At 42.3% G+C, this 26698-nt stretch overlaps 1 protein-coding gene and 1 pseudogene across 1 annotated transcript in view; one reads left to right on the forward strand and one right to left on the reverse strand.

The window, feature by feature from the left end:
- Window positions 1-732: 732 nt before the first annotated feature.
- The window catches only part of Abhd3 (abhydrolase domain containing 3), a 41196-nt gene continuing 15230 nt past the window's right edge, over window positions 733-26698 (forward strand). Inside the window, exons 1-4 of the mRNA XM_028759507.1 lie at window positions 733-934; window positions 1301-1464; window positions 2736-2918; window positions 20700-20745. Coding sequence (XP_028615340.1) covers window positions 773-934; window positions 1301-1464; window positions 2736-2918; window positions 20700-20745 — 555 coding nt within the window. The 5' untranslated portion in view covers window positions 733-772. The remainder of the gene's footprint in view (window positions 935-1300; window positions 1465-2735; window positions 2919-20699; window positions 20746-26698) is intronic.
- On the reverse strand, window positions 22101-24740 carry LOC114614065 (annotated as a pseudogene).

The raw sequence follows: 26698 nt of genomic DNA on the forward strand, positions 1-26698 counted from the left end.
CAATATATTCAAATAATTTAGAACTCTGTGACATTTTTTAGTCTCAGCAGCTCTTCGTTGTTTCCCCGTTTAATCTTGCAATCTTGCTACTCTTGTTTCAGACGTCTTTATTCTCAGCCTTCTGTTATGTTGCCACAAACAAGCCTAAGGAGAGCCTACTTCATAAATGGTTTCCTGTGCGCATCCTAGGTAGTCATACACCTGTGAGTTAATTAATCAGCCATATGATTGAATCCTATTTCCAGTACCTGACCTTTTCTAGACCTAGTTCTCATTTAATAGCACTTAGCTATTTAAAAGATTCACCGGGAGACTGAAAGTCCACCATGAGTGTCTTGCAATTGATGGGATGTTTTTTCTTTAAACAGTCTCCCTACGGATGCAAGCTCCAGTGGGACAGAGGATTCTCTCCCTGGTCGTGCAAGCTCTCCTTCTGCGTCTGCTTTGGAATCTGAAGTGCGGGCCCTCTGCAAACTACGGGCTCCCGACCTGGTCCGAGTCTACTAATTCAAGGTCAAGGGGCGGCCAGCCCTGTTTTCCTCTGGGCTCGCGCTCTCTCTCCGGGCTCTGGAGGGACAGTGGCGGGTTCACGGCCCCGGGGCGTTCCAGCGCGCGTCTGGAAGGTTCTCAGGTGGGGTGGGGCGGGCCTGCCCGGGCCACGCCTCCCAGGCCGCCATTGGCTGAGACCGAAGCCGCGCTCCTCCGCCCCGCGTCTTTGGTCCCCAGCGCTCCCGCGAGCTGGCCTCCGCTGCAGCTGCGCCGGGCTCGCGCCATGCAGCGCCTGGCAATGGACCTGCGGGTGCTGTCCCGGGAGCTGGCGCTCTACCTGGAGCACCAGGTTCGCGTCGGTTTCTTCGGCTCGGGCGTGGGCTTGTCGCTGATCCTGGGCTTCAGCGTCGCCTATGCCTGCTACTACCTGAGCAGCATTGCCAAGGTGAGCCGGGGGCGGGGGCAGTGGAGCGTGGGAGGCCCTGGGGACCCGCGGGTGCGCCGGCGACACTAGCCTACCGCTGAGGTCCAGAGTCCTGCCACTAGGTCCTCCTGGCCTCGGTCCGGCCTGCACAGCTGCGGTACTTCGGGAAGGGCACTCGGACTCAGTTCGCCTTTCTCCCGGGATGCGACTGAGCGCAGCTTGAGACTGTTGTGATTGTGAATTCTGTGCGTCAGTCTCCGGGGAGATGGAATCGGAGGGCTTGCGCGCGGCCTTCGGGTGGGGATACTGCTAAGTCCGCTGGTTGCTGGTTTACGACCGCCATAAACTTTGTTTTGGACCCCTTACCGATGCTGCTTCTCCCGGCAGAAACCCCAGTTAGTGATTGGAGGGGAGAGTTTCAGCCGCTTCCTGCAGGACCACTGTCCTGTGGTGACAGAAACCTATTACCCGACGGTCTGGTGCTGGGAGAGCCGAGGACAGACACTGCTGAGACCCTTCATCACTGCCAAGCCCCCGGTGCAGTATAGGAAGTAAGTGAATGTCCATCTTGAGATGTGCCTTCTAAATCACAGGTTTTAATTCCCCGCTTCCAGTTCTTAGTTAATACACCTGTGGTTAACAAAAGAAACAATGTTAAAGAGACAAGAAAATAGGAGGGATGCCGGGTCTACCCACCTACCTCCAGCTGCAGGAAAATATTGAGGTATTGCTCCTCCCCACCGTTTTGTTTTGTTTTCTCTCCTTTTCATCCTAATGTGAATGGACAGAATGAATGTCCTGGCTTATTTCTGGGACATGAGAAGCGCTTTGGGGGGCCAAGGGGAGCCGTGTTACTGTTTCTAATTTGTTCTTGAGGACCTAGACACCTTGATGAGATACACGAATGTATTCATATGTTGACGATCCTGGGATAGGGGTTAGACAGCTGTCAATAACTTTAGATTTTGTGTGTCTCCCCACAAAAGAACTCAGTAAAAAGCACATGTATTTTTGAGGATAATGTCTTTAAGGTGTTGCAGACATAGACAGGGACATATCTAACCAGGAGATTTAAATGGTGTCTGTTACTAATTTCCCTGAGTCATCTAGTCTTTCCAGAGTTCCTTTTTTCCCTGCCAACTTGTAATATTGGGCTCACAGATGCTATGTGAGAAATTGTTCAAGAAGCAGATTTTGTAAGGTACTCAGTGAGGGGTTGCATCATTGAGTCAGAAGAGTTGTAGCATAGAACTAGTCACCCCTAGACTTCCTCTTAATTCCCTGTTGGTATATCTGTATGACCTCAATCAAATAGGGGCTAAGTACTAGGCATTTGAGAGTAGTAAGGAAATAATGAAAGTAGATATGAAGGGCTATGTGTGTGTGTGTGTGTATGTGGTACCACAGATAAATGGAAAGCCCTGTGCATGCTAGCCAGGGGCTCTACCACACTCCCACCCAAATATTTGAAGTTCTTTGAAGCTTATTCTTTTTAAATTAATTAAAATATTTTTTTGATTCTTTGATAATTTTGTTCATGTATATAATGCATTTTTACTACATTAACACACACACACCCCAATTACCCTAATATCCCCTTTTGTAGTTCACTTTTTACCTCTTTTATTAGGGCTGCTGGAAATATGGCATTAATCTTCATAATATTTTTGTAATGAAAGGTGACTTCTATAGATATGTATATATTTGCGAATGTAGGTAAGTTATTTTGAGATGACCAGATAATGTCATATTTATAGAATGAAAACACCAAGATGCAACTGAAAGGACTGTTCAGTAATGCCTTTGGAACTGTCACTTGCAGCGAACTCATTAAAACAGCAGACGGAGGACAGATCTCATTGGACTGGTTTGATAACAATAACAGTGCATGCTATGCAGATGCCAGCACCAGACCTACTATCTTGCTTTTGCCTGGCCTCACTGGAACAAGCAAGGAATCCTACATCCTTCATATGATCCATCTCAGTGAAGAATTAGGATACAGGTAACAGTGAAAGATTGTTTCTTGTTTTTCACTTAATTCTTACAGATATGTTAATATTTCAGGCTGAGTGATCATACTGGGGCACACCTGAAATCCCAGCAAAGGGAGGCAGAGGCAGGTAGATTTCTGTGAGTTCAAGCAGATTTCTGTGAGTTCAAGGCTAGCTTAACTCTTTGTAGGAAGCTCTAGGCTATGAGGGTACATAGAAACACTATCGCAACCCTCATCCCACCACCAGCACGCCTTTAAATCCTGCCACTTGGGAGGCAGAGGCAGGTGGGTCTCTGTGAGTTCAAGGCCAGCTTTGTCTACAGATTGAGTTCCAGGATAGGCAGGGCTACACAGAGAAACCCTATCTCAAAAAACCAAAGCAAAACAAAAGTTTTTTTCCCTTAGGTGTATACTTTTCCCCCACCCCTTCACACACACACGCACACACACACACACACACACACACACACCTTCATGAATAAATAAAGCAATCTGTTAAACTATTATATACTTATTATGTAGTATATTATAAGATATACTTATTATATCTGATTCTTTTGTCTCCCTTTCCTAACTGATCACCTCACAGGAAACAATTCTTGGCGAACCAAGAATAAATGAACAAATGAAATTAGAGTTACCTCCCTCCAATATACAGCTGTGGCCCTCAATGGAGACAGTGCCATGCAGAATAACAGCTCCCAGCTCCTGAGACAGTATACAGAGGCTCTCACACCACACTTAGAATTTGGACTTTAGATTTGCTGATCTTATCTGCCTAGCTTTAGGTCCAAGTGTGAAAAATGTTAAATATCAGCTTGTAGATCATCCTTATTTTCCACAGGCAATCAGTTCCTTTTTTGTCCACCTGAATTTGCAGGTGCTTGTGGCTGATGGCCAGCTGATACCACAGCATTTTTGAGCAACTATTATTCAACTTTGCCACCAGGTACAATTTTTCCATGTGACTTAGCAGCTTTACATTTCAGATTCAGCTCGAGAGTCTTAAAGCAGGGCTGTTATGAAAGATAGTGGTGTATGTGTGTGTGTGTGTGTTAGTCTTCTTTAGGTAATATTGCAATGGTATGATCTGTAACTGGTGTTTAGAGTCAACTCTTGCTAAACTGGAAACACTCATTTGTATGAAAAACTGAGGTTGAATTTATGTGAATAAAAACATTTTGATGTAAAGAGGGAAATGGCACAGTAGAAAATTCTGTTTTAACAAGTTAACTCTGATCTTACAAAGATCAAAAAGCAAAGAAGCCTCTTCTGTCCATAAAAGAGCATTCTCTCAGAAGCTCAGATACAATGTTCTGGAACTCAGTTGCTAGGAAGTAGCAAGAACCTATGATTATTTCTTTTCTAAACAACACCCAGTTAAAAAGCTTGTTTCTAATTTACATCTCAAACTTGGTCATGCTAAAAAGCTGGGGGTCTATAAAGCTACTCCCCACTCCAATTTTGAGACTGGATCTCATGTAGCTCAGGCTAACTCAAAGTTACAATGTAGCCAAAATGTAGGGAAGACAGAAATAATCAGAAACCTTGTGTTTTAATCTGAGACCTTATGCGAAAGAGAAGGTTGGGCCAGTTCCTTGTCAGCAGCTTGCAGAACTATTCCAGGATGACCTTGAACTTCTGGTCCTTCTCCTCCAGCCTTTAGAGTGTTGTGACTACTTTGTCCCTACTCTGGGTTCAGGAGGTTACGCAGACCTAACCCAGGGTTTCATGTAGTCTATGTGAGCACCAGTCTGAAGTGAGGAGTTCTGGGCAGAATTAGACTGGCCTTTGCCTGGAGAAGGAAGAAAGAACAAGGTATTATCAGGAAGCTCATCAGTGACCCTGGGGCCTAGTACCATTTCTTTTTAGTTGCCAAGAGTCTTCTATCTGGCTGAGGAAATGGCTCAGTCAGTGAAATTCCTGCACAGTAAACATGAGAACCTGAGTTCAGATACTCAGAATCCACTTGAAAAAATGAGCACCGGGACTGGAGAGGTAGGTCAGCAGTTAAGAGCACTGGCTGCTCTTGCAGAGGACCAGGTTTAGTTCCCAGCTCCCACATGGCAGCTCACAGCTGCCTGTAAATCTAATTCTAGACTCTCTTTTGAGCTCCATGGGCACCAGGCATGCAACATGGTTCACATACATAATATGCTAACAAACACTCATACACATGAAATAGAAGTAAATCTTAAAAAGGAGGGTGGGGGCTGGACATAGTGATGTGTTTCTGTAACCCCAGCACCAGGGAGATGGAAGTCAAGGCACTGAAACTCATTAGGCTAGCCAGTTTACTCAGACTGATGGACTTCAGGTTCACTCAGAGACCCTTGAAAAACTAATCGCAGATAGTGATTGAGGAAAGGTAGCATGCATTAACCACTTTCTTCCACACACATGTACCCACATGCATATACCCATATTAATAAGTACATACAACACACACACACTCAAGTTTCTGGGTTCTACAAATAAAGCCTCAAGTCTCTGCTCTAAGTTGGAGTGACTGTATCAGTTAGCTTTGCCGTTTAACAAAGCCTCCCAAGCACTTAGTGCTTTAAAATAACTGCTCTGCTCAGTCCCAGAGGTGGGCAGTTAGGGCTTCGGTCCCTGAAGGTATCTTGGAGTCTTGGCTAGAATCATTTATGCATATGTTGTCAGCTGTCAAGACAGCTAGATGCTGGGGGGAGCTTCAGCTGGGGCCACTCAGCTCAGCTGTCATGGTGCTTTGTCTGCATGTAGGCTCACCCTGAACTGTTCTGTTGGTGGTTTTTTTTACTGAACAAGCACAGAAGCTGTCACCTCTGAGGCCCAGCTGAGAACTCACACAGTATTCCTTCTGCAACGTTCCACCAGTCAGATCAGGGTAAATCAGATAGTTCTCTCAGAGTCAATGAGCATGGATTACAAATTACAAAATGTTTTTTAGATTTACCACAGAGTACAGGGAGTTTCAGAGACCACTGAAGTGAAACATAAATCCGAAAGCTGTAAAGAAAGCTGTGCTGCCTCCTAAGGAGGCGAAAAGGAGCTCAGTTATTGGGGTTTGGCTGAGGATTCAGCAGCTGGCAAGGTTTTCGGACCTGGACTCCTGTGTCGGGCTCACCGAGCCACTTAGAGAATATTTCAAGCCATTAGCTGCTCCCCCATCTGCTTTAGAGAACTTAGTTGGGGTGTACACAGTACTTGCTTGTACAAAGTATGTCTGTAGAAAAGTTTGTCTTCTTTCTGTCATCTTCTGGCCTCTCTTCAGAGTGGTAAATTTTATAATTAGAAGCCCAAGCCACACTTCATGTCCTTTGAGGAATGTGTGGACATCACTATAATATCTCCTAAAACAGAGGTTTGTAGACAGAGATAAACATCCATATGATGCCAGGATCCACTTCTACTCGTTACCCTATGTAAAATAGGGTACTTGGGAGGGGCATGAGTTCTGTCAGGTCACAAGGGAACTGTGGATGCTGTCTAGTAAGAGACTGAGACGTTAGAGAGAATCTAACTCCCAGCCTGTGGATGAATGAAATGGAAGGGCTTATAGTCGATGTAAACACATTTTCCACTCACTGAAAATCAATGATTGATGGGAAGGAAACTAGGCCAAAGTTTATATAAGATAATTATGAGCAAAGGTGTTACTAACTAGGTCAAAGGTAACTAGACGTAGAAGGAGAGTATTTGACCTGCCTACTGTGACCCTATTCATAGCACCATGGTTACAGTATGTCCAGTAGGAGGAGACTGATAAATTCTTTGCAGTTTTATCAATCTGTTGAGACATCCATTTCCTAGAGAGCACATGAAATAAGAAAGGTTGGGGCCACAAGAAAAACATCTCATACAAATCAGAGGACTGGGAAATGGTTAGTTCCCTCTAATAACAAAAAGTCTTTTCTTTGAGATAGGGTCTCACTTTTAGCCTACAACTCAGTATGTAGTCCAGGCTGGTATGGACTCTAAATTCTCCTGCCTCTGCCTCTGCCTCCCAAGTGCTACAAATGGCAGACATTATCACTCCCAAGTGACAGATATTATCATCGTGTTGGAGCTGCTGCTTTTTAGAGATCTATTTATTTTTATTCATGTGCATTGGTCTTTTGCTTGCACATATGTCTGTCTGAGAGCTCTAGATCCCTTACAACTGGAGTTACAGATAGTTGTGAGCTGCTATGTGGATGATGGAAATTGACCCTGAGTCCTCTGGAAGAACAGCTAGTACCCTTAACTGCTGAGCCACCTCTCCAGCCCCTATTCTGGCTTCTTTAAAAAACTCAATTCAGAGACTGAAGAAATGACTCAAGATGATAAAACCATTGGCCATGCAAGCATGTGGAGTTGTGTTTGAGACCCCAGAGACCCATATTTAAAGACAAAACAACAACAAAAGCAGACACCATACAACACAGGTGTGGTTCCTACTGCTCCTCCCAGGAAATGGTACTAGAGACAGGAGAAGCCCAGGATATCATAGGCCAGCTAGCCTGGCATATGAAGCAGACAGTAATGACAGACACCCTGATTCAAACAAAGGAGAATTTGAGGACTCTTGGTTGTCCTTTGGCCTCCACATGCACACATGAATGCACACACACAAACACACAGAATCTCTCTTCGTGATGCTATACCTATAGTCTACTCAGGAGACTGAGACAGGAGGATCACTTGAGCCGCAGAATTTGGGGCCCAGCCTGAGCAACATAGTGAAACACTCATCAAGAAAATGAAATTAAAAAAATAAAAGAAACCCACATGTAGTAGTAGCTTATGTACCAGAATAATACCATGTTTTCTTAAACCCTCTTTTTATTCTCTGAATTGATTCCCTTTAGCAAAACAAAAACAAGGGGAAAAAGCGAATCTGACTATATCTGGACCAGCTGTTACCTTGGCCTTTAAAAAAAAAACAACTCATTTGTCATTATGTTCTGCCCCTAGCTAATATTAAGGAGTGACCCATCCAGAATTATGTAATAACAAGCTCATTGAAATCTAGGTCAGTCATTAAGTATTTTGGTGCTATGCAGTATCAGAGCTTATATTCCCTAGGAACCTATAGTCTAGTTGAAGTGACAGTGTGTGCAGAAACTGGGAAGTGTGCATTCTGCAGAGCCAGAGTTGGTTACAAGGGATGGAAAATGCAAACTAACAATGGCCCCAGCAAGATCCAAGTTGGACAGGGTGTTAGAACCCTTGCTTAGCATGCACGAGGCCCTGGGTTGGATCCTCAGTGCCAAAGTGGAGTAAAGTCAAGGCACATTAAGATGTGTTTTGAAGCATGTCTCATGACTTTTTTTTTCCTACTTTTTGTTCTGTGCTCTGAAGGACAATGCCCTTTTGATTCACTGCAGAACCCACTTATTGGCAGCAAGGGGAGAGATTCATTTGGGAGATAGTTTAATGTAACGGCCCGTTCTGCTGCTCCGGTCTGAGGGTCAGGGCCTAGCCACAGAGAGAGAGAGTGGGGACGGAGACTCGAAGAATGTAGACGAGACAGAGTCTACCCTGTTCTCTCTTCAAGTCTCTCCTTTTATATCTCTCCTCAAGTCTCGCCTTGAGTCTCGCCTTTAATCTCACCTTGAGTCTTGACTTGAGTCTCTCAAGTGCTGGGATTAAAGGCGTGTGCCACCACTGTCTGGCCTTGATTGAAAGGAAATCATGGGTATATCAAGATAATTATCAGAGTGTGCTCAGCTGCCGTAGGCTGTTGAAAACAAGTCTCTTTTCAGGGTATATGGCTCAAGATGGCTGCAAAGATGATAGCCGCTTTCTGCTCAGAGTCGGCTCCCAGCAGTTTAAGGTTAAAATTTGACTGCTTTCAAGTGTGTCTTTATTTTCTGCTTGTGATTGTATGTACGGGTGTAGTAACCACGATGTCTGGATTTCAGTGATCAGCATTATTAGTGGTACCTTGGAGGTGATGTGAAGACTTCCTTAAGGGAGGAAGGATGAGGAAGGGTGAGGAAGGACAAGGGTACCACCACACTGAGGAAACTGAGCTGCTGAAACAGCAGACTGAGTTCTGACTACCTCTCCCAGGCTAGATTAGAAATTATTTTAAGTTAACTCTCTATCTTGGTAACTAACCTTTTGTAAAAATAACATTTTTTAAGTATGAGAAATAATTACTACTCATTGTTCTTGAGACTAGCTAGGTTAAGCATATTAGAAAACGCTGGTGAAAGGTTTAGATTAGGTAATGATAGTCTAGAAAATACTTATGCTGACAAGTGACCCTGTTGTCAGATTGCCCACTGTGAGAGACACCTCAGAGATGAAGATGTATCTTAGTTGGCAGGTCCTTGCCTGGCATGTCCAGGGCTTTGCTTTCATCCTCACACACATACACAGAGAAGCAAAAACAAAAATGACCTCTAACCTTTCATGGTCAGGGTTCTTTTTATCAGAGTTGGCATGCCCAAGAGATACACTCTGTGTTCAGAACTCCCATCCTCCTTGGAAAAGGAGACATGAATGTTATTAACTTACATAACAAGGACAGTGAGGTGGGTCAGGGGATCTTTGAGTCAGGTTGAGTTCAGATCCCAGGGTTACACACTCCATATACTTCCAGAAACATTTTATTCTGATCTCCTTGCTCTTCCATTTTCTTTTTTGTAGAAACTCCTTCCACCTCTTAGACTTACGAGGCTCCCATCCAGTCTGTATAAAGAACATTGACCTGTTGGTCCGTCACCGAGAACAAAAGTTTTGAAAGTATTGTTCTTGGAGTCCACAGGAGTGAATGGGAGCTATTCTCTCGTGTAAGAAAGAGCCTTGACGTTGTGGCCAGGCCAGACAGAAGCGAGGTACACTGGGTAGCCTATTCCCGAAAGACACCATTTTTAAAAAGCCTAGGGTACTATGTCTGGTCAGCCAGCGAGCAATCCAAAGGCAAGACAGACAGGCCTCTGCCGTCTTTGTTAACTTCCAGTTCATGCTTCGTGCCTGGTCTTGTCACACTTCTGTTACCTATTAGCACTCAGCTAAGTTGGCTCCATATTTAGTTGACAAAATATATGTAAAAAAAAATGTGGAGACCTGGACTGGATTCATATAAGTAAGATAAAATACAAGAGCATAAGAAAGCTGCTGAGTAAATTTCAAATCAGAAGCAACAGGGCTGAAAGGGAGATTTCAATAAAATGGTGTGAGACGACTCTTGAAAGGACAGTCTTGATGCCAGCTGTGTTTGAGGGAAGTGCAGAAAGTGCTTGACACTTTTGTCCATGTAGCCACTAGTTTTAGAAATATCATGACTAAAAATTTAACCATATTCATAAAATAGTAACTGGCTGTTCTGGTTTTTAAATCCACAGGACCACTAAGGTTTAACTCTTCATCAAAGATAACTGGAATTGCTGCTTTGGCTTGTGGCAATTAAATGTAGCCTTTGAGGGTAGGGGACAGAGAAGTGGCGAGCTGAATAAAAGCTGTTTGGAATGTTACTAGTTCTTTTTTTTGTTTTGTTTTGTTTTTTGTTTTTTTTGTTTGTTTGTTTGTTTGTTTTTCAAGACAGGGTTTCTCTGTGTAGTCCTGGCTGTCCTGGAACTCACTCTGTAGACCAGGCTGGCCTCGAACTCAGAAATCCACCTGCCTCTGCCTCCCAAGTGCTGGGATTAAAGGCGTGCGCCACCACTTCCCGGCGTTACTAGTTCTTGAGGAGCCTTAACAACTTAATTTTTTGATACAGGTTGTTATGTAGCCGAAGAAGACCTTGAATTCTCTTTGTAGCTAACATTGGCCTTGGATTCCTGATGCCCCTTGCTTTCCTCTCCGTATTCTAGATGATAGGCATGCACCAGCACAAAGGTCCTTTGACAACTTTCATACCCTTAGATGTGTAGGTGCTCAGCTCATAATAAGCAGCTCTTTGGGCTGGAGAGATGGCTCAGTGGTTAAGAGCACTGACTGTACTTCCAGAGGTCCTGAGTTCAAATCCCAGCAACCACATGGTGGCTCACAACCATCTGTAATGAGATCTGATGCCCTCTTCTGGTGTGTCTGAAGACAGCTACAGTGTATTCATATATAATTAAATAAATAAATCTTTAAAAAAAAATAAGCAGCTCTTTAACATGCCATAACTATTGTCTACCAAGATAATGTTGAGCAGGAGAGATTGCTTGGGAGTGAGTTCAGAGTGATTGCTGCTCTTCCAGAGAACCCCAGTTCCGTTCTGAGCATCCATGTCATCACTTTGTAGGCAGCAACGGATGTTATAACAGGGACTGCAGGTATTTAACTAGGAATGACCCAAGAGTCATCATGATCTCAGGTGTGAGCTTGCTCTTTGCCTTGTTTTTAATTTCACCTATAGTCAGGGAGCCCTTTTACTCAGCCTTTGCTTTAGCTCCTTAAACTTCTTCCACTCCTCTTTTTGTTTCTGTTTGGAAGTCTTGTGTTTGTCCTCTGATTCCTTGGCCAGCTTCTTGAGGTTTCTTCAGGGACTTTTACCTTCGTAATCTGACAGAGTACCTGTTGTCCCTTCTCTGAGCCTAAGCCAGAAACTTGATAGGTCATTTTTAATTTCATGCCACAAAGTATTTAATTAACTGATATTATTATGACTATGCTTGGCTTTTGCTTACTGTTTACATGTTCAGCCTTTTTCATTGTTTAACTTTCAAAGTATCTGGATTTTAAGACTTAATAGCAGATATAGTAGGCTATAATTCCAGTATTTGGAAAGGAGAAGCAGGAGGTTCAGGAGTTTAAGATCCTCCTTAGCTACACAGTGATTTCAATTCCAGCTTACAAAAGGCTGTAAAAAACTGAAAAATCAAGCTGGCCATGGTGGTGCACACCTCTAGTTGTGGCACTTTGGAGGCAGATATAGGCGAGCCTCTGTGAGTTCAAGGATAGCCTTGTCTACACAGTAAGTTCCAGGACAGAGAACTATATAGAGAACCCCTGAAATGAAAAGCAAAACAAACAAAACTCCACAAACTATATACAAAATATGTATGTGTGTATGTGCATGTATATGTATATACATATTGGACCTCTTTTTTAGAATCTAGTCTGACAGTTTCTACTTTTTAATTGGGATTTTTAGTCTGTTTATATTAATTTGATATAGTAGATTTAAGGTATACCATTTATAATTCACTTTAGATTTTTAAAATTTCTTTTTCCCTCTTTCTCTTTGAATCTATAAGTTTAGATATTTTTATATCAAATCTGGAAAGTTTGGAGGTTTTAGGTTTTGTTTTTATTCTTCTTGTCTTTTCTTTCTGGAATCTCAATTACATGTATATTGATATTGATATTGATATTGGAGTTAGTTTGTTTGTTTGTTTGTTTGTTTGTGTGTAGACAAGGTCTCATTGTGTAGCCCTGGCTGGCCTGGAAATTGCCATGTTGACAAGGATACACTCACCTTAAATTCACAGAGATATGCTGGCAGCCTGCCTCCTGAGTGCTAGGGCCGAGTGTAGGGTGTTCCAACCTACCTGCCTCTTTTTATGTTGTTAAAGGACAACTCAGGCTCCATTTATTATGACGCTAGGGAAAGTTACCTTGCCTTGTGCATGCTGAGTACTCTGTGATTTAGCTATGTCATCAGCTTTCTGGAATTTCCATTTTTTTTTTTTTTTTTTTTTTTTTTGGTTTTTCGAGACAGGGTTTCTCTGTATAGCCCTGGCTGTCCTGGAACTCACTCTGTAGACCAGGCTGGCCTCGAACTCAGAAATCCGCCTGCCTCTGCCTCCCAAGTGCTGGGATTAAAGGCGTGCGCCACCACTGCCCGGCTGGAATTTCCATTTTTTAAAGATTCATTTATCTTCATTTTGTCTATATATAGGAATACTTTGTCTGCATATATGTCTGTACATCATGTGTGTGCATGGTGCCTAAAGAGGCCTGAAGGTGGCTTCAGATACTCCAGAACTATAGTTACAGACAGTTGTGACCACCATGTGGGTGATAGGAACTGAACCCAGATCTCTGGAGGAGCCAGCAGTGCTCCTAACTGCTGAGCCACCTCTCCACCCTCAGGAATTTCCATGTTTAGTGGATGCTGTTCCTCAGCTGGGATTTTCCTTTTTAATTCTTTATATACACAACTTCCGAGTATTCTATGTTCTCTTTGACTCTGCCCCTGGATACCAGGGGCAGTTGTCTTATTTCTTGAGTGTAGGTTTTGTTTTCCTATTTCTTTATGGCTCACTAATTTTGAGCTATGCTATGGAAACACTCTCTTTAAAATCCTGGATTCTTGGGCTGGAGAGATGGCTAAGCCATTAAACCTAGGCTTACAACCAAAAATCCTAGATTCTGAGCCAGGCAGTGGTGGTACACCTTTAATCCCTGCACTTGGAGGCAGAAGCAGGTGGATCTCTATGAGTTCGAGACCAGTCTGGTCTACATAGTGAGTTCCAGGACATTCAGGACTACACAAGAAAACTTTGTCTCAAAAAAAAAAAATCTAGATTTTATTACATTTTCTTGGATAATGCTGAGTTTTCTTTATTTTATCAATTAGATAATTTGACCAAACTCAAACTTCAAACTCTGTCTTGTCTGTGATAAGCAGCCATTAGAAGCTCTGTCTAGTTTACAGCCTTAAAGATGCTGCTTAGAATCACTGGGTAGGAGTGGCCAACAGGGAAGTTATGGAGAGATTCAGGCCCAGTTTTCATTTAAAATTTAGAGCTCTTCCTGTGTCTTCCCTGTTTATCAAGTGCAATAGTTCTCCCAAATTTTATATTCTTCAAGCTTATAAGACCAAGTATTTCTATTAGATTTTTGTCTGGCATTGAAAAATGCCAACTACTCCCATCTTCATCAGAGCTAAGCAGGTATATAGGTGAGTTTTCACTACTTTGCTTTGTGCTCCCACCCAGTTGCATGCACACACCCACCCAGGAGCTACCTTGGATCCTTAAATGGAAAACACACACACACACACACACACACACACACACACACACACACACACGCCAGTTAATTTTAAAATACCTTTGCTACCTCAAAGGCTGGACACTCCTAAACCTCCCCCTGCTACCCCAGGCCCAATCATGGAAGTAGCCAGTGGCCACTTATCTGAAGTCTCACAAGGTTGGATGGCTTTATCTCCTGCCAATACTTTGTTCCATTCTTACCCCAGTTCAGGTGATTCTCTGATTCCTCTCTTCGTCCTACCCATTCTCAGTGTCCCACACTGTGCTCAGCTATTGGCCATTGACATCTTTATTGATAGATCAAAAACCAATTGGGGACTAGGACCTTCAGCATCTGGGCACACAGATTCAAAGCACTAGCACCAATCTCCAACATCTCACCTTTGCTGTCTAAAAAACAAAAACAAAACTCGTCTCTCAGACATAAATTGAGAACAACCACAACAATTATGTAAATTATAGAGTATGATATACAGTTCACATCCAGTCCATCATATGTGTCAATTAAGATAAAGTACTCTTCCATCATTCCTAATTTAAAGAGTTTACGATTCTATATTGAATTATGTTTTGATTTTAGCATGTAACACCATCTGAAAAACATGTTTTAAATTCTATATCATATCTTTAATGTTAAACAACATGTTTGCTTATGGAACTATAATTAATCTTCAACCCATCAGAAATTCAAGAATGAATTAAGTATTAAGGAATACAGAAAACATCAAACATAGCTTCTCAAACTTACACAGTTGTAGAAACAGCTGAACAGTCCCCTAATTTCTTATAACGTTGGTCTTCAGCCTTTTGGCCCAGAGCCATCTGGCAGACCCAGAAATGCCGTAGGAATACGAAGGACTAGCTTATCTTGTCTTGGCAGAAATTAGTAGTCAACTGCCCCAGCTGTTTATCCTTTTTTGGACAGTATTTTGTCTGCAGATGAAATAGGCAATTCTGCCCGTGGCTACCTCCCCTGGAGGTGAAGGGGCTCAGCTCTTCTTTGGAGGAGAATGGGGAAGCTGTCAGGAGGTCAGGAGCAGACATGTCTCGTTGCCAAATGATCCTTAATAATGAAATAACATTAAATGTCACATTCTGTGGATTTCTGATGTTTTCGTAGACTATCTATGTAAAATATATTTGAACTGTTAAACCATAGCGACTATTATTCATTTCTATTTGAGTAAATTGAAAGCACTTTATTAGCACTTGGGAGGCAGAGGCAGGCAGATTTCTGAGTTCAAGGCCAACCTGGTCTACAGAGTGAGTTCCAGGACAGCCAGGGCTACACAGAGAAACCCTGTCTCAAAAAACCAAAAAAAAAAAAAAAAAAAAGGAAGCACTTTATTATAATTAAATTAGACTCTAACCTGACCGTGAGTTTCTATCTGGCTCTTAACATGAGTTACTTAATCATCTTGTTCTTAAATGAGTCGCACAGGCTCAATGCCTATCTAAGAGTAACAGTATTAACTTCAGTCTTTGTGCCAATATACAGATCCATACCAAGGAAAACCTTAATTCTCTATCAATATATACATTCTGTACCAATGTAAGAAATTATAACTTCAGTTTTACATCAGTGACAAAGATTTTTACCAAGGTAAGATTATGGCTACACAATGTTTTGTTCAAGAATAAATTTAGTAATCCATCCCATCTACTTCCTCCCTGTTCAAAATTATGACCATTCCCAAATGACCCCTTAAAATGACAACCTATCTATAATTTATAAAATAACCGTAACCAGACACCCAAACCCAAGGAATCAGGCTGACAACTCTCCATGGCTTCTTCATCCTGAAATAGAGGTGACAAGAAATTCTTTAAAGGAGTGGGGAGGGGGAGGAAAATAAGAAAATTGGTTAGACTTAAGAAAGCTAGCTTTAGCATCTGTTATCCAGTCTCTGTATGCTTAGAAGCCTCAGGGCTTGACTGAAGTTCTGACTGGATCCATCTGAAAGGTTGGATGAGGCTAGATCATCTGGAATAAGCAGCAGTCCTGAAGCTGTTCTGGAAGCAATTCTCTGGACAGCATCAGGAAGCAGGGGACTGGAACAGCAGGTCAGTTCAGCACCTCTGAAAATGAATCTTGTCAAAGCTATACATTCTGTAATATATGAATCTCACAACCAAAATTTTAGTACCATTGAGGTATTAGTATGGGAGCTAGAGAGATGGCTCAGTGGTTAAGAGGTTCTGAGTTCAATTCCCAGCAACCACATGGTGGCTCACAGCCATGTGTAATGGGATTCAATACCCTCTTCTGAAGGCACCTACAGTATACTCTTATACATAAAGTAAAATAAATAATTACTAAAGATATTTGTATGGATTGTGCAGGGTGCACAGGTCAGTTAATGATGAAATGTTGCTCCTTTTTTGAGCAGGTGAAAGACAACTTGTTTTTATGAGTTAATTTTATAATAACCAATTGTGATAAGTCTTCATGCCATACGAAGGAGGGCGTGAGGGATTGTAAGGGTTCCATAACCAATAAGAGTTATTGTCTCATTTTAGCTGAAGTTTTGGCTAGAGACATTTTTATGTCTAAGCCAGTTATTGGGCTGTTCCCATGTTGAGGAATCAGCAGATCAATGTACCTGTTTTGTTTGATTTTCTCAATTTTTTGAGATCTTTAGGTGGTCTTCACCTATCATATCTGATCCATATCACTCTGGAAGGAAGCCTTTTCTCCTTTCCTCTCAACACAAATATAGAGCCTTTCTCTAAAAATAGCATGTCCTTGATCCAGTAACTAGAAATTATTAAAGGTATAGTTTGACCTCTCTCCCAAAGGAATTTTAGTATAACCACCAAACTCTTAACCACATGCATTTTGATAATTAAAACAATTCAAAGCAATTAAAGCAACATAAACAGATATTAGCCATTGAGACAGTGCTTCTTCACCACCTTTTGCTTTTTGACCTATAACTTAAGATCAAAAGCCTCAGTATTTTATACATCTGTGTGTACTTAAACCCACCCTACTATGGAGATCAGTATCTCTGTGGGTACATATGGTAGTTGCCCCTTTTTCTTTATTTAATTTTTAAGGCCTAAGCTTCTACTGTCTGAGATAAATTAGGCTGCCTACCCTCTGCTTTTGATCTGACTTTTTAAAAGATTGAATGCCTCAATATTTATTATCTCTGTATAATAAACTTTAATGAATTCCCTTCTACTTACTGTATAAGCCTGTTTACAGGCTCTAAGTTTTGTTGTACCAGGCTGCTGACAACCCCAGAAATCCTGTGTAGACCATGTTCAAAGATCCCAAGACTTTGCCCTTGCAAGACTTTTAAATACCTTTAAGCATTTGTTCATTCACTTTTCCTAACTTCTCCCTTCTGTGGAGCTTAGTATCTGCCGTGTCTCCATCTAGCTCTCTGTCTCTCATCTTAAGCTCTATCAGTTTTGAACAGCGGGAAGAAATCCCCACGTGGCTCGGGAAAAATCTGTATATTCCCTTAAAAACAATTAAATTAGATTTATAAATCTCTATCCTTTATTTATCTGGTGGCTGGAGGCAGGCAGCTTTATTGTCTGCTTCTTACTGTCTCCTCCTAGCAGACAGCTGGTTAAATCCCTGCCAGTGGCTATGTTCCTTTGTTCTAGTTTTATGTGCTTGCTGAGAAACCAGTTCTCCCCCCTCCTAGACTTATACCATTTGTGTGTGTGTATTCCATCTCAGAATCCCTAAATTATTTACTAGTGGGTCCTTGACCCACTGTGCACCATATGTAGTGGTGAGTTTTCCATATTCCTCTTTGTGCTCCCAGACGGCGTGCACCCCCCTCACCCTAAAGCTATCTCTAGTCCATGGTCCATAACTGTAGGCAGTGGCCACGTACCAGAGAGTCTCACATGGTTGGGTGGCTTTATCTCCTGCTACTGCGTTCCATCTGTCTTCCCCCAAGTCAGAGCAATGCTCTCATTCCTCTCTGCATCCTGCCTTTGCAACTCTCAGTGTCCCATCCCATGCCCAGCTATTTGGCCGTTGGCATCTTTATTGATAGATCAAAACCTAGTTGGGGACAAGGACCTTCAGCGTCTGGACATGCGCATTCAAATCATTAGCATGAATCTCCAACAAGCAGGGAGTCTTCCCAATGCTCTTCCCGGGTGTTCTTCTCTTCTCTGTCAGCTTGGCTTACCATTTCTGCTTGCCTTGGTGTTGTTCTCTACCTGTATTGTGAAAGATTATAGTTAATACTCTGTGGAAGTGTTAGTCTGATAAGCTCTGCTCTGACATTTCTAGAACTAGAACCCCCTTGTTACCTTCTCTAACCCTGCATTCTGTACTGAGGGCTGGAGAGATAGCTCAGCAGTTAAGAATGCTTGCTACTATTGCAGAAAACCTGAGTCCAGTTCCCTGTGCCTACATCAAGTAGCTCACAATAACTCATAACTCCAGCTCCAAGCAATCTTATGTCTTCTTCTGGCCTCCTTAGGCACCTGCATACACATAGACACAGACACACACATGCACATTCATTATCCTTTAGATAGCTGTCTTAGTTACTATTCAGTTGCTGTGAGGAGAGACCTTTTATAAGGCAACTTATAAAAAAAAAGCATTTGATTGGGAGCCTACTCAGAGTTTCAGAGGGTTAGTTCATGATCATTCTAGTGGAGAACATAGCAGCAGGAGGCAGCCATGACACAGGAGCAGTAGCTGAGAGCTCACATCTGATCACAAACAGGAGGCAGAGACAACTAGACTGGGCCTGGTGTGGAATTTTGAACCCTCAAAGCCCACCTTCAGTGACGCACCTCTTCCCAGAAGACCATCCCTCTTAACCCCAAACAGTTCTAGCAAGTGAGAATCAAGCATTCAAATATATAAGCCTATGGGGCCTATTCTCATTTAAACCACCAGAGTAGCCATGTTTCAACTAATATAACATCTTACTTCCCTGACACTTAGGACATTTTAGTCTTACCTTGTATTTTTGTTACAGTTGTTGTGTCAGCATAAGATTTATCTGCCTTTTCCATGAAATCTTCCTTAATGAACTTTGCCATGCTGAACCCAAGCTTTACTTTCTGTATCACTCATTGGACATTGGACACTCTTGTGGCAGGTCATAGGACCCCTGTCAGCTAAGAATATGGCCCAGAGGTTTCCAGTCTAACTGAAGGCATTCCTCGAAGGACCATATTACTGTTTTGTTTCTCTTTTATCTCTTGTAGGCTTTGATTTGCTTAGTTCAGTAGATTCGGTTTAATTAGCATTTTGAATGAATGCTCTTTCTAATATTAGTGACCCTGCAAAGTGTATAAACTGTGTTCTGCCAGGGTGGTAGACAGTCACAGCGTGTGAGGGTATTGGGGGAGGGAGGCTCGAGTGCCCAGTCTACAGTTTGGACGACAGCCCCAGGTGGACAGGCTGCTTTTGCATCTTCAAATCATCTTGTCCTTTCCCCTCTCTGGCTTTGTGGCTTTGTCACAGTGGCAGGCATAGAACATCTTGCCCCAGAAGCTGTTTGAATCTGTCCTTACTGTTTGCTTTCTAAAGTAGTTCTTACTGACTAGGAACCTCAGGCTAAAGGGCACAGGCATGGCTTAGGTGTTTATGCAAGTGAATCTTTGTGGCCAGTGTACATTTTATTTATATCTAGTCTGTCTTGCCATTCTTTTTTTAGGGGGGAAAAAGATAAAGAAAGCCATGAATAGTGGAATGTGGGAGGCTGAGGCAGGACTTGAACCTGAGTTTAGGACCAACCTGGGCAATGTAGGAGGTCCCATGTCTTAGAATAACATCAATACAATGGAGAAAATCTTACTGTGCGGCATTGGATGCCTTGAACTCGATGTGTAGACCAGGCTAGCCTCAAACTCAGAGATCCGCCTGCCTCTGCCTCTGAGTGCTGGGATTAAAAGCACTCACCACTATGCTCTGCTAAAGTAAATATTAATTTAAAACAAAATTCTGGTTACCATGTTTGTTGAACCTTGAGAAATAAGAGTTGGTCTCTAGTGTATGGATAATGCTACAGATACAATGTAGAGAAGACATTTGAACCAACAATGTGTAAATGTGACTTAAAATTGTTTTAGAAATGCTTATTACACACACACACACACAATGTTTTAAAGTATACATACACTTTCGGGCAGGAAAAGGTAACATGAGACTAATATGTAACTTTCTAGTCAAACTCATATACAGAATTTTTTAACTCTTTAGTTCTGGTAATATAGCTCAGTAGTAAGAGTGATTTACTTGCAAACATGAGGTTTAATCTCTAGTACAGCCGAAAAGTAAGGGTTTGTAATCATTTAGAGAGAGTTATTAATTAGAGAGAGTAGCACCAAGCAATGCTACTGCTTGGTATTAAAATATGACATTATTACACGCATTTTTAGTACACATTCACACACATATACGAATACACCATTGTGCTTGTGTGGGGCTTAGAGGACAACTTGCAAGATTCAGTTCTCTCTTTGAATCTTGTGGGTCATAGGATGGAACTCAAGTGAGGCTTGGTAGCAAGTCCTCTTACCAGCTAAGCTATCTCAAAAGTCCCTAAAACAGACCGTTTTAGTTTGTTTGTTTGTTTGTTTGTTTGGCAGATGTTTGAGGCAGGGTCTCCATCTGTCCTGACCTAGTCTCAAACTTGCTACTGGTACCTGTGTTAAAACCACCTGCACCTCTGACCCTCCTGCCTCTGCGTGTGCTGGCAAAATAGGCATGCTATCACTATAACCATGGCTTCATGCTTGCGAGGCTAGCACTTTACCAACTGAGCTATATTCCTGGTCCAACATTGTTACTGTTTTAATGCTGCAGGGTACTGCCAGTAAGATGATCTCAATAGTACATCACCAGGAAGAATCATGTAGAGAAATAACAGAGTTCTTTCCTCATTTTTAGGTGTGTGGTTTTTAATAACAGAGGAGTAGCAGGAGAGAGTCTCTTGGTAAGTACATTGAAATGACAGGTCTCCAATTTGAAAAAAAAATTTGAAAAATAATCATTTGTTTTATAATGAAAAGTATATTCTTTTTACTGAAACTATTTTTGCAATTAATAGAAGTTCATTCTAATTTTTTTGTTTACGTGTGTATCTGTGTGTGCATCAGATACCTTGGAACATACTGACTTCATACTTACTCAGGAGGAGGGCCACTTACTGACTTCATGCATACTCAGCCTGCTTGAACCCAAGACCACCAGCACAGGACGGTGTCACCCACAATGGGCTGGGCCCTCCCTCCCCCATCAGTCACTAATTAAGAAAATGCCCTCAGGCATACATACAGCCTGATCTTATGGAGACATTTTCTTTTTTTCTTCTTCTTTTTTTTTTTTTTTTCAAGACAGGGTTTCTCTGTGTAGCCCCGGCTGTCCTGGAACTCACTCTGTAGACCAGGCTGGCCTCGAACTCAGAAATCCGCCTGCCTCTGCCTCTTAAGAGTCCAGTCTCTTTAAAAATCCAAAATTTCTCGAGAGTTCAAAATCTCTCCGTTGTGGGTTCCTATGTAAAAAATTATCAAAGTACATACTTCCTTACTTCAATAGAGAAGAACCAGGACACAGTCATAATCTGAAGAAAGCAAATCCAAAATTAACTGTATAAATAACATCCAATATCTGTGATCCACTCACAATTTTCTGAACAACTCCAAAGGGCTTGGGTCATCCACTCCACCCTCTGCTGTGCACACAGTGTGTCTTCCAGACTCCCACTGGCTCCACTCCACTGTTGCTGCTGTCCTAAGTAGTCATCCCATGGTACTGTCATCTCCAAAATTCTGGGGTCCCTTGCAACTGGGCTGCACTTTCACCAATAGTCTCTCCTGGGCTCTCTTCATGGTGCCAAACCGCAACTTCTCTGCATGACTCCTTCAATCCAAGGCCTTCAACTGCCACTGAGACTTTATCAGTGGCCTCTCCTGGCCTCTCATAGTGCCAGGCCTCAACTGTTCTCCATAACTCCTTCATTCCTTCAAAACCAGTACTACCTGGGTGTCTCTTACTCTGTCGAGCTCAGCTGCTAGTGTGAAATACAGCCTTGGCTGCTTCTGGAACACAGCTCTGATTGCTCTCAGGAAATACTTCCCAGAAAATTTTATGTTAGTGGTGCTGGTCTCTTTTTTTTTTTTTTTTTTTTTTTGGGGGTCAAGGTCTGATTATTTATTTGTTCCTCTTTTTTGGGGGGGGGGTTGGTTTTTCGAGACAGGGTTTCTCAGAAATCCGCCTGCCTCTGCCTCCCAAGTGCTGGGATTAAAGGCGTGCACCACCACCGCCGGGCTATTTGTTACTCTTAAAGACTTATTTTTGACTGTACTCAGATTTAGAAGTAGAAGCTCTCAGTGAGGACAGCCTATGTCTCTTGGCAATCTGTTCTTGGCGTTTTTCTTTGGCTTCTTTCATTCTCTTGGCCAAAAGTTTAGCGTACTCTGCAGCCTCCTCCTTGTTTTTCTTGGTGCAGTGTCTCTTCAGAGCAATACGCCGGCAGCCTTTATGTTGCAGGACACGTGGAGTAACGTGATGCCGGATCTTGGGTGCTTTGGTCCTGGGCTTCTTACATTCTTTGTTTAAGGGCTTTCTGACAACACATTGGCGGACATCATCTTCTTTGACGAGATTAAAAAGCTTCTACTAGCTCTTTTAGGCCCCAACCGAGGAGGCACAGTGGTATCTGTCAGTCCGGGAATATCCTTCTCTCCTTTCTTCAAAATAACCAAGTTGAGAACACTCAGATTGGCATCCACAGTGCAGCCGTGATTGCGCTTCCTCTCTCCAGTTCTCCTTGGTCTATAACAAGAATGGCCTTTACTCAACAGCAGGCGCACTCTGCCATGTTTGCTTCATGGGAAAACCTTGTCTGTCATTCCCACCGCTGATCTGGACCACATAACCCGTCCACTCTTCACCAAGGGCATCAGCTTCTGTGGCCATGCGCTTCTCACAGAAGGTGCGCAGCTTGTGCTTGTCATCGACTTCAGTGAGTTTCTGACAGCCAGTGGCGGGGAAGGAGATGTGCAGCTTCGTCTTGACACCGCTGGTCTCTTCTTAATCATTGCTAATTTTTTAGCTCCAGCCCAGCAGCATCGGATATTCCAGCAAAGCAAATTTTTAATTTAATAGTTCTGATATCCTGTTAACCACAGCTGATTCTTCAGCCCCAGCTAACCAGAACCAGAGTCTTAATTCAAAACAACAAATGCTCCAGAGAGAGACTTTAACTTTTTCTCTGAATCTTCATCAGCCAGGCCTCCATCTTCTGTACTGTCCTCAGCTCTTACAGAATAACTCACCAAACATTGACCACTCAATGACGTTTTTTGCACAAAGTTCCAATGTCCTTTTCACAATCCTCCCCAAAACATGGTCAGCTCTGTCACAGCAAACCCCCACAATATGTTAATATATCATTTCTAATACTTTTTAAGTAGCTATACAAGGATATAATTATAACTATTTTTGGAACTTAATAAAATAGTGTTTTGTTCCAAAAGGACCTAATTCTGACTGGAGTTTAGTCATTCAACATTTTGAGTATTTCTTGGGTAGAGTCACAAAACAAGAGGCCTGTATTGATTACTGGTTCTGATTCTAGCATTTAGAGGCCTTGGTTATCCTTTCTGTCACATAGGCATGAATGGTTTTTGTTTCAGTCTGGAGGAAGTTTTGTGTTTATACTTCTTGTTTCAGAAGGGATTTTCGTGTGGCTGAGGCCAGAGCAAGAAAGACTTAGAGAAGGCATTAAAAAAAAAAAAAAAAGCAAAGCAAAGGATGAGTCAGCAAAGATCAATTAGGTAAGAACTGTGTCTCCAACTGAAATCAGCCCAGGAGACTGGCAACGGTGTGGAGTTTAGAGTAAGCCTTTTCTTGGGAGAGGGCAAAGTGCAGAAGTAAAGACATTGCTGGTAGAGGCCAGAGATACACTGAGAAGCCACAGGGAGTGCTGTGGCCCTGCAAAGGTCAGAAAGTAGAAGTTTTCATGAAACTGTCCTGCAAAGGTGAGGGAAAGCCACAGAGCTTTGTCTGAGGAAATAAGAACCTGCCCCTCCCTTGCTGAGGCTGCTCACTGTAGGAATCAGACAAACCTGGCCCCAGCAGATGGAACCTCAGACATTCTTGGGGGCAACTGGGAGTCTTTGGAGTCGATAAGACCTTTTCCTCTGTCTTTGCAGATTGTTTGTTCAGAGATAGGGACCCAAGAGTTCAAGGTATCCATAAATGCTGTAGTCCTACTTTCTAAATTAATCTTATGAATGTAATTCCCCAGCATAATTTCTTTAATTAAAAAAAAGCAAGAAACAAAAGGAGGCTTCAAGAAAAGATTAGGGACACCTTTATGGCCTGAGGGAGGAGAACAAGCTGCACAGGGGTCGGTGGAGCCAGTCGTGGGAGAATTACCAGATGTGTTCCTTCAGGCACTTCCTGGCTCACACTGTTCTGCTCAGTCCATGTATCTCAATGGCTCATCAAGTTGGCCTGAAGGCAAGTCCGTGGGAGCATTTTCTGTATTTCTTTTTAATTTTTTATCGAAAGTAGGTTCTTCTCTCATACAGTACATTCCCACCACAGTTTCCCCTCCCATCATTTCTCCTACATCCCCTACTTCCCCTTTCCCCCAGACCTACCCCTACCCCCACCCCACCCCTCTAGTGCCCTGTTTCCTTTTCAGAAAAGAGCAGGTCTCTAAAAAAAATGGCAGCCAAATAGGACAAAATAAGATACAGCAAGACAAGGGAAAAGCTCTCTCATAGAGACTGGACAAGGCAAACCATCAGGAGTGGGGTTCCAAGAGCTAGCAAAAGAGCCAGAGACAGATAACTCCCTCTCAGATAAATTTTGACACTTGGTCATTTTATACGTCTATCAATGGCAACTGATGTGTTGAAATGCTGACTTTATTCGTGGGACATGCTTTTTCTTTTTGAATTCCTTACTTGAATTCATAGTCTAACACTAAGATCAGTTTTCTTAGGAACAAGGTGGGCAGTTCACTAGGAAGGGGACAGAAGCGGGCTATGATTTTAAAAGTAAATCATACTGTAGAGATGGATTGAAGAACACAACGAGTCCTATTATAAAAGTCCCGCCTGTGGTGGGCAGATCCACGTAGAATCCCAGAGTTACTTTAAATAGAATTATTAAATAATTGCATACAGATCACTGGACCTCCAATGAGGTGTGCAGAATTAAATATTCTAAGTTTCAAACAAAGTTAAAGTCTCAGGTGTCTGATACTGAGTAAGGATTAGAAGTGTAGCCCCACTCAGACAGAAGAGGATTCTGAGCGTGGCTTCTACCAAAGAATAGCAGGTTAATCTCCCAGAATAGCTATATCTCTTGGAACCTCAGCTCTTTACAAGCATGCTTTTACTCAATGTAAATAGAATCTACTTTCTGTTGCTTTGTGCCCTATAGAAAAATGACTTAACTTTGCTCATTTAATTAAGATTTACTCCATTTCCTCAATGTGTAAATAAGGAAGAAGGTGACATCGGTGGTGCTTTTGTTTGCTTTTTGAGCAGGGTTTCTCTGTGTAGCTCTGAATGTCCTGGAACTCACTCTGTAGACTAGGCTGGCCTCATACTAATAGAGATCCACCTGTCTCTGCCTCCCAAGTGCTAGGATTAAAGGCTGGGTGACCACCCAGCTTATTTTGGCACTAAGATTCTTGGCCTAGAATTTTCACAGGGCATTTTCTTATCTTTTAGCTGTGTGTACATGTATGTATGTCTGCATCCCCACATGTACATGCATACTTCACTTAAAGCCTGTAAAGCAGTACATGTTGGAGACTCTTCATGGCTAATCCACAGATTTAAAGCTATGCAGTTGGAGTAGACACAAGTCTAATACAAATGCCATGTAGGAATGATTTTGTCATGTAAGCTCTCATGACAAACTCTGCAGTCACCACAGATGTGCATGGTAGAAGATTTTCTTTTTTGACTTTTCATTCGGTTTTCCCTCTACAAGTACATTTAATCACAAAGGGGTTTAAATATCTCAGCTTAGTGACATCCTAGCTAGTAAAATGTTATCAGAGCTATCAACCTTTTAATTCCATTTCCTCACTTACAAAATAGATACAGTAACAAGGCCTCCCTCAGGCTTCGGTGCGTACACACTTAATTATCTAGGAAACCTTAGCCAGTATAAATTCTGCCAGGGTGAGGTTTGTCTTTGTAGTAGTTCATACTCATGCATTTCAAAAAGATGACAGTGGGCAATAGGGATGAGTTTAATTGGGTGGGTATTAAAAACTGTAACTTACTACAGCTACTCACTCATGCTTATGGTTTTTCACAATATTAAAATCAGGTGGTAACTAACTTCAGTGTTTGTATTACTGTTACTTGATCAGCATGTAGTTACATGTCAGTTCATCTGAGCTCCCAGATACATTATTCACCTCTTCCCAGGTCCCAAATGAAGCATCTGTTTTCTGCCATAAACAATACCTCTGTTGATGAATTTCACATGGAAACTATTTGTTTTAACTGTGTTATATATTGAGGCATAATACGCTTACCATAATTTAATATTTTAAGCATTTATTGCAGTGTAGCAGAGCCGAGACTAAATGGATGCAGTAACATAATAGAAAATAGCTAATAAGTCAGATTTTATACTGCCCTGCCCAGATAAAGGCAGCTCCTGGAACCCTCACTTCTTTGTTGGGCAGACAGCACTCAGGGTGGAGGAACAGTTCCCTGGAGAGAAACTAGCCATAGTTTAGCCTGTCTTTTTTTGCCTCTAAGACAGTCTTACTATATGCAGCCCAGCCATACAGCCCAGGAACTCAGATCCACTCACTGTGCCTTCCACGTGCTAGGATGACAAATGTTCGTCACAGGTTCTCTCTTTGCTGCCAGACTTCTGCCATCATGGGTCATATGCACACT

This window comes from Grammomys surdaster, unplaced genomic scaffold, assembly GCF_004785775.1.
Source record: "Grammomys surdaster isolate TR1022 unplaced genomic scaffold, NIH_TR_1.0 126298, whole genome shotgun sequence".
Taxonomy (NCBI): Eukaryota; Metazoa; Chordata; class Mammalia; order Rodentia; family Muridae; genus Grammomys; species Grammomys surdaster.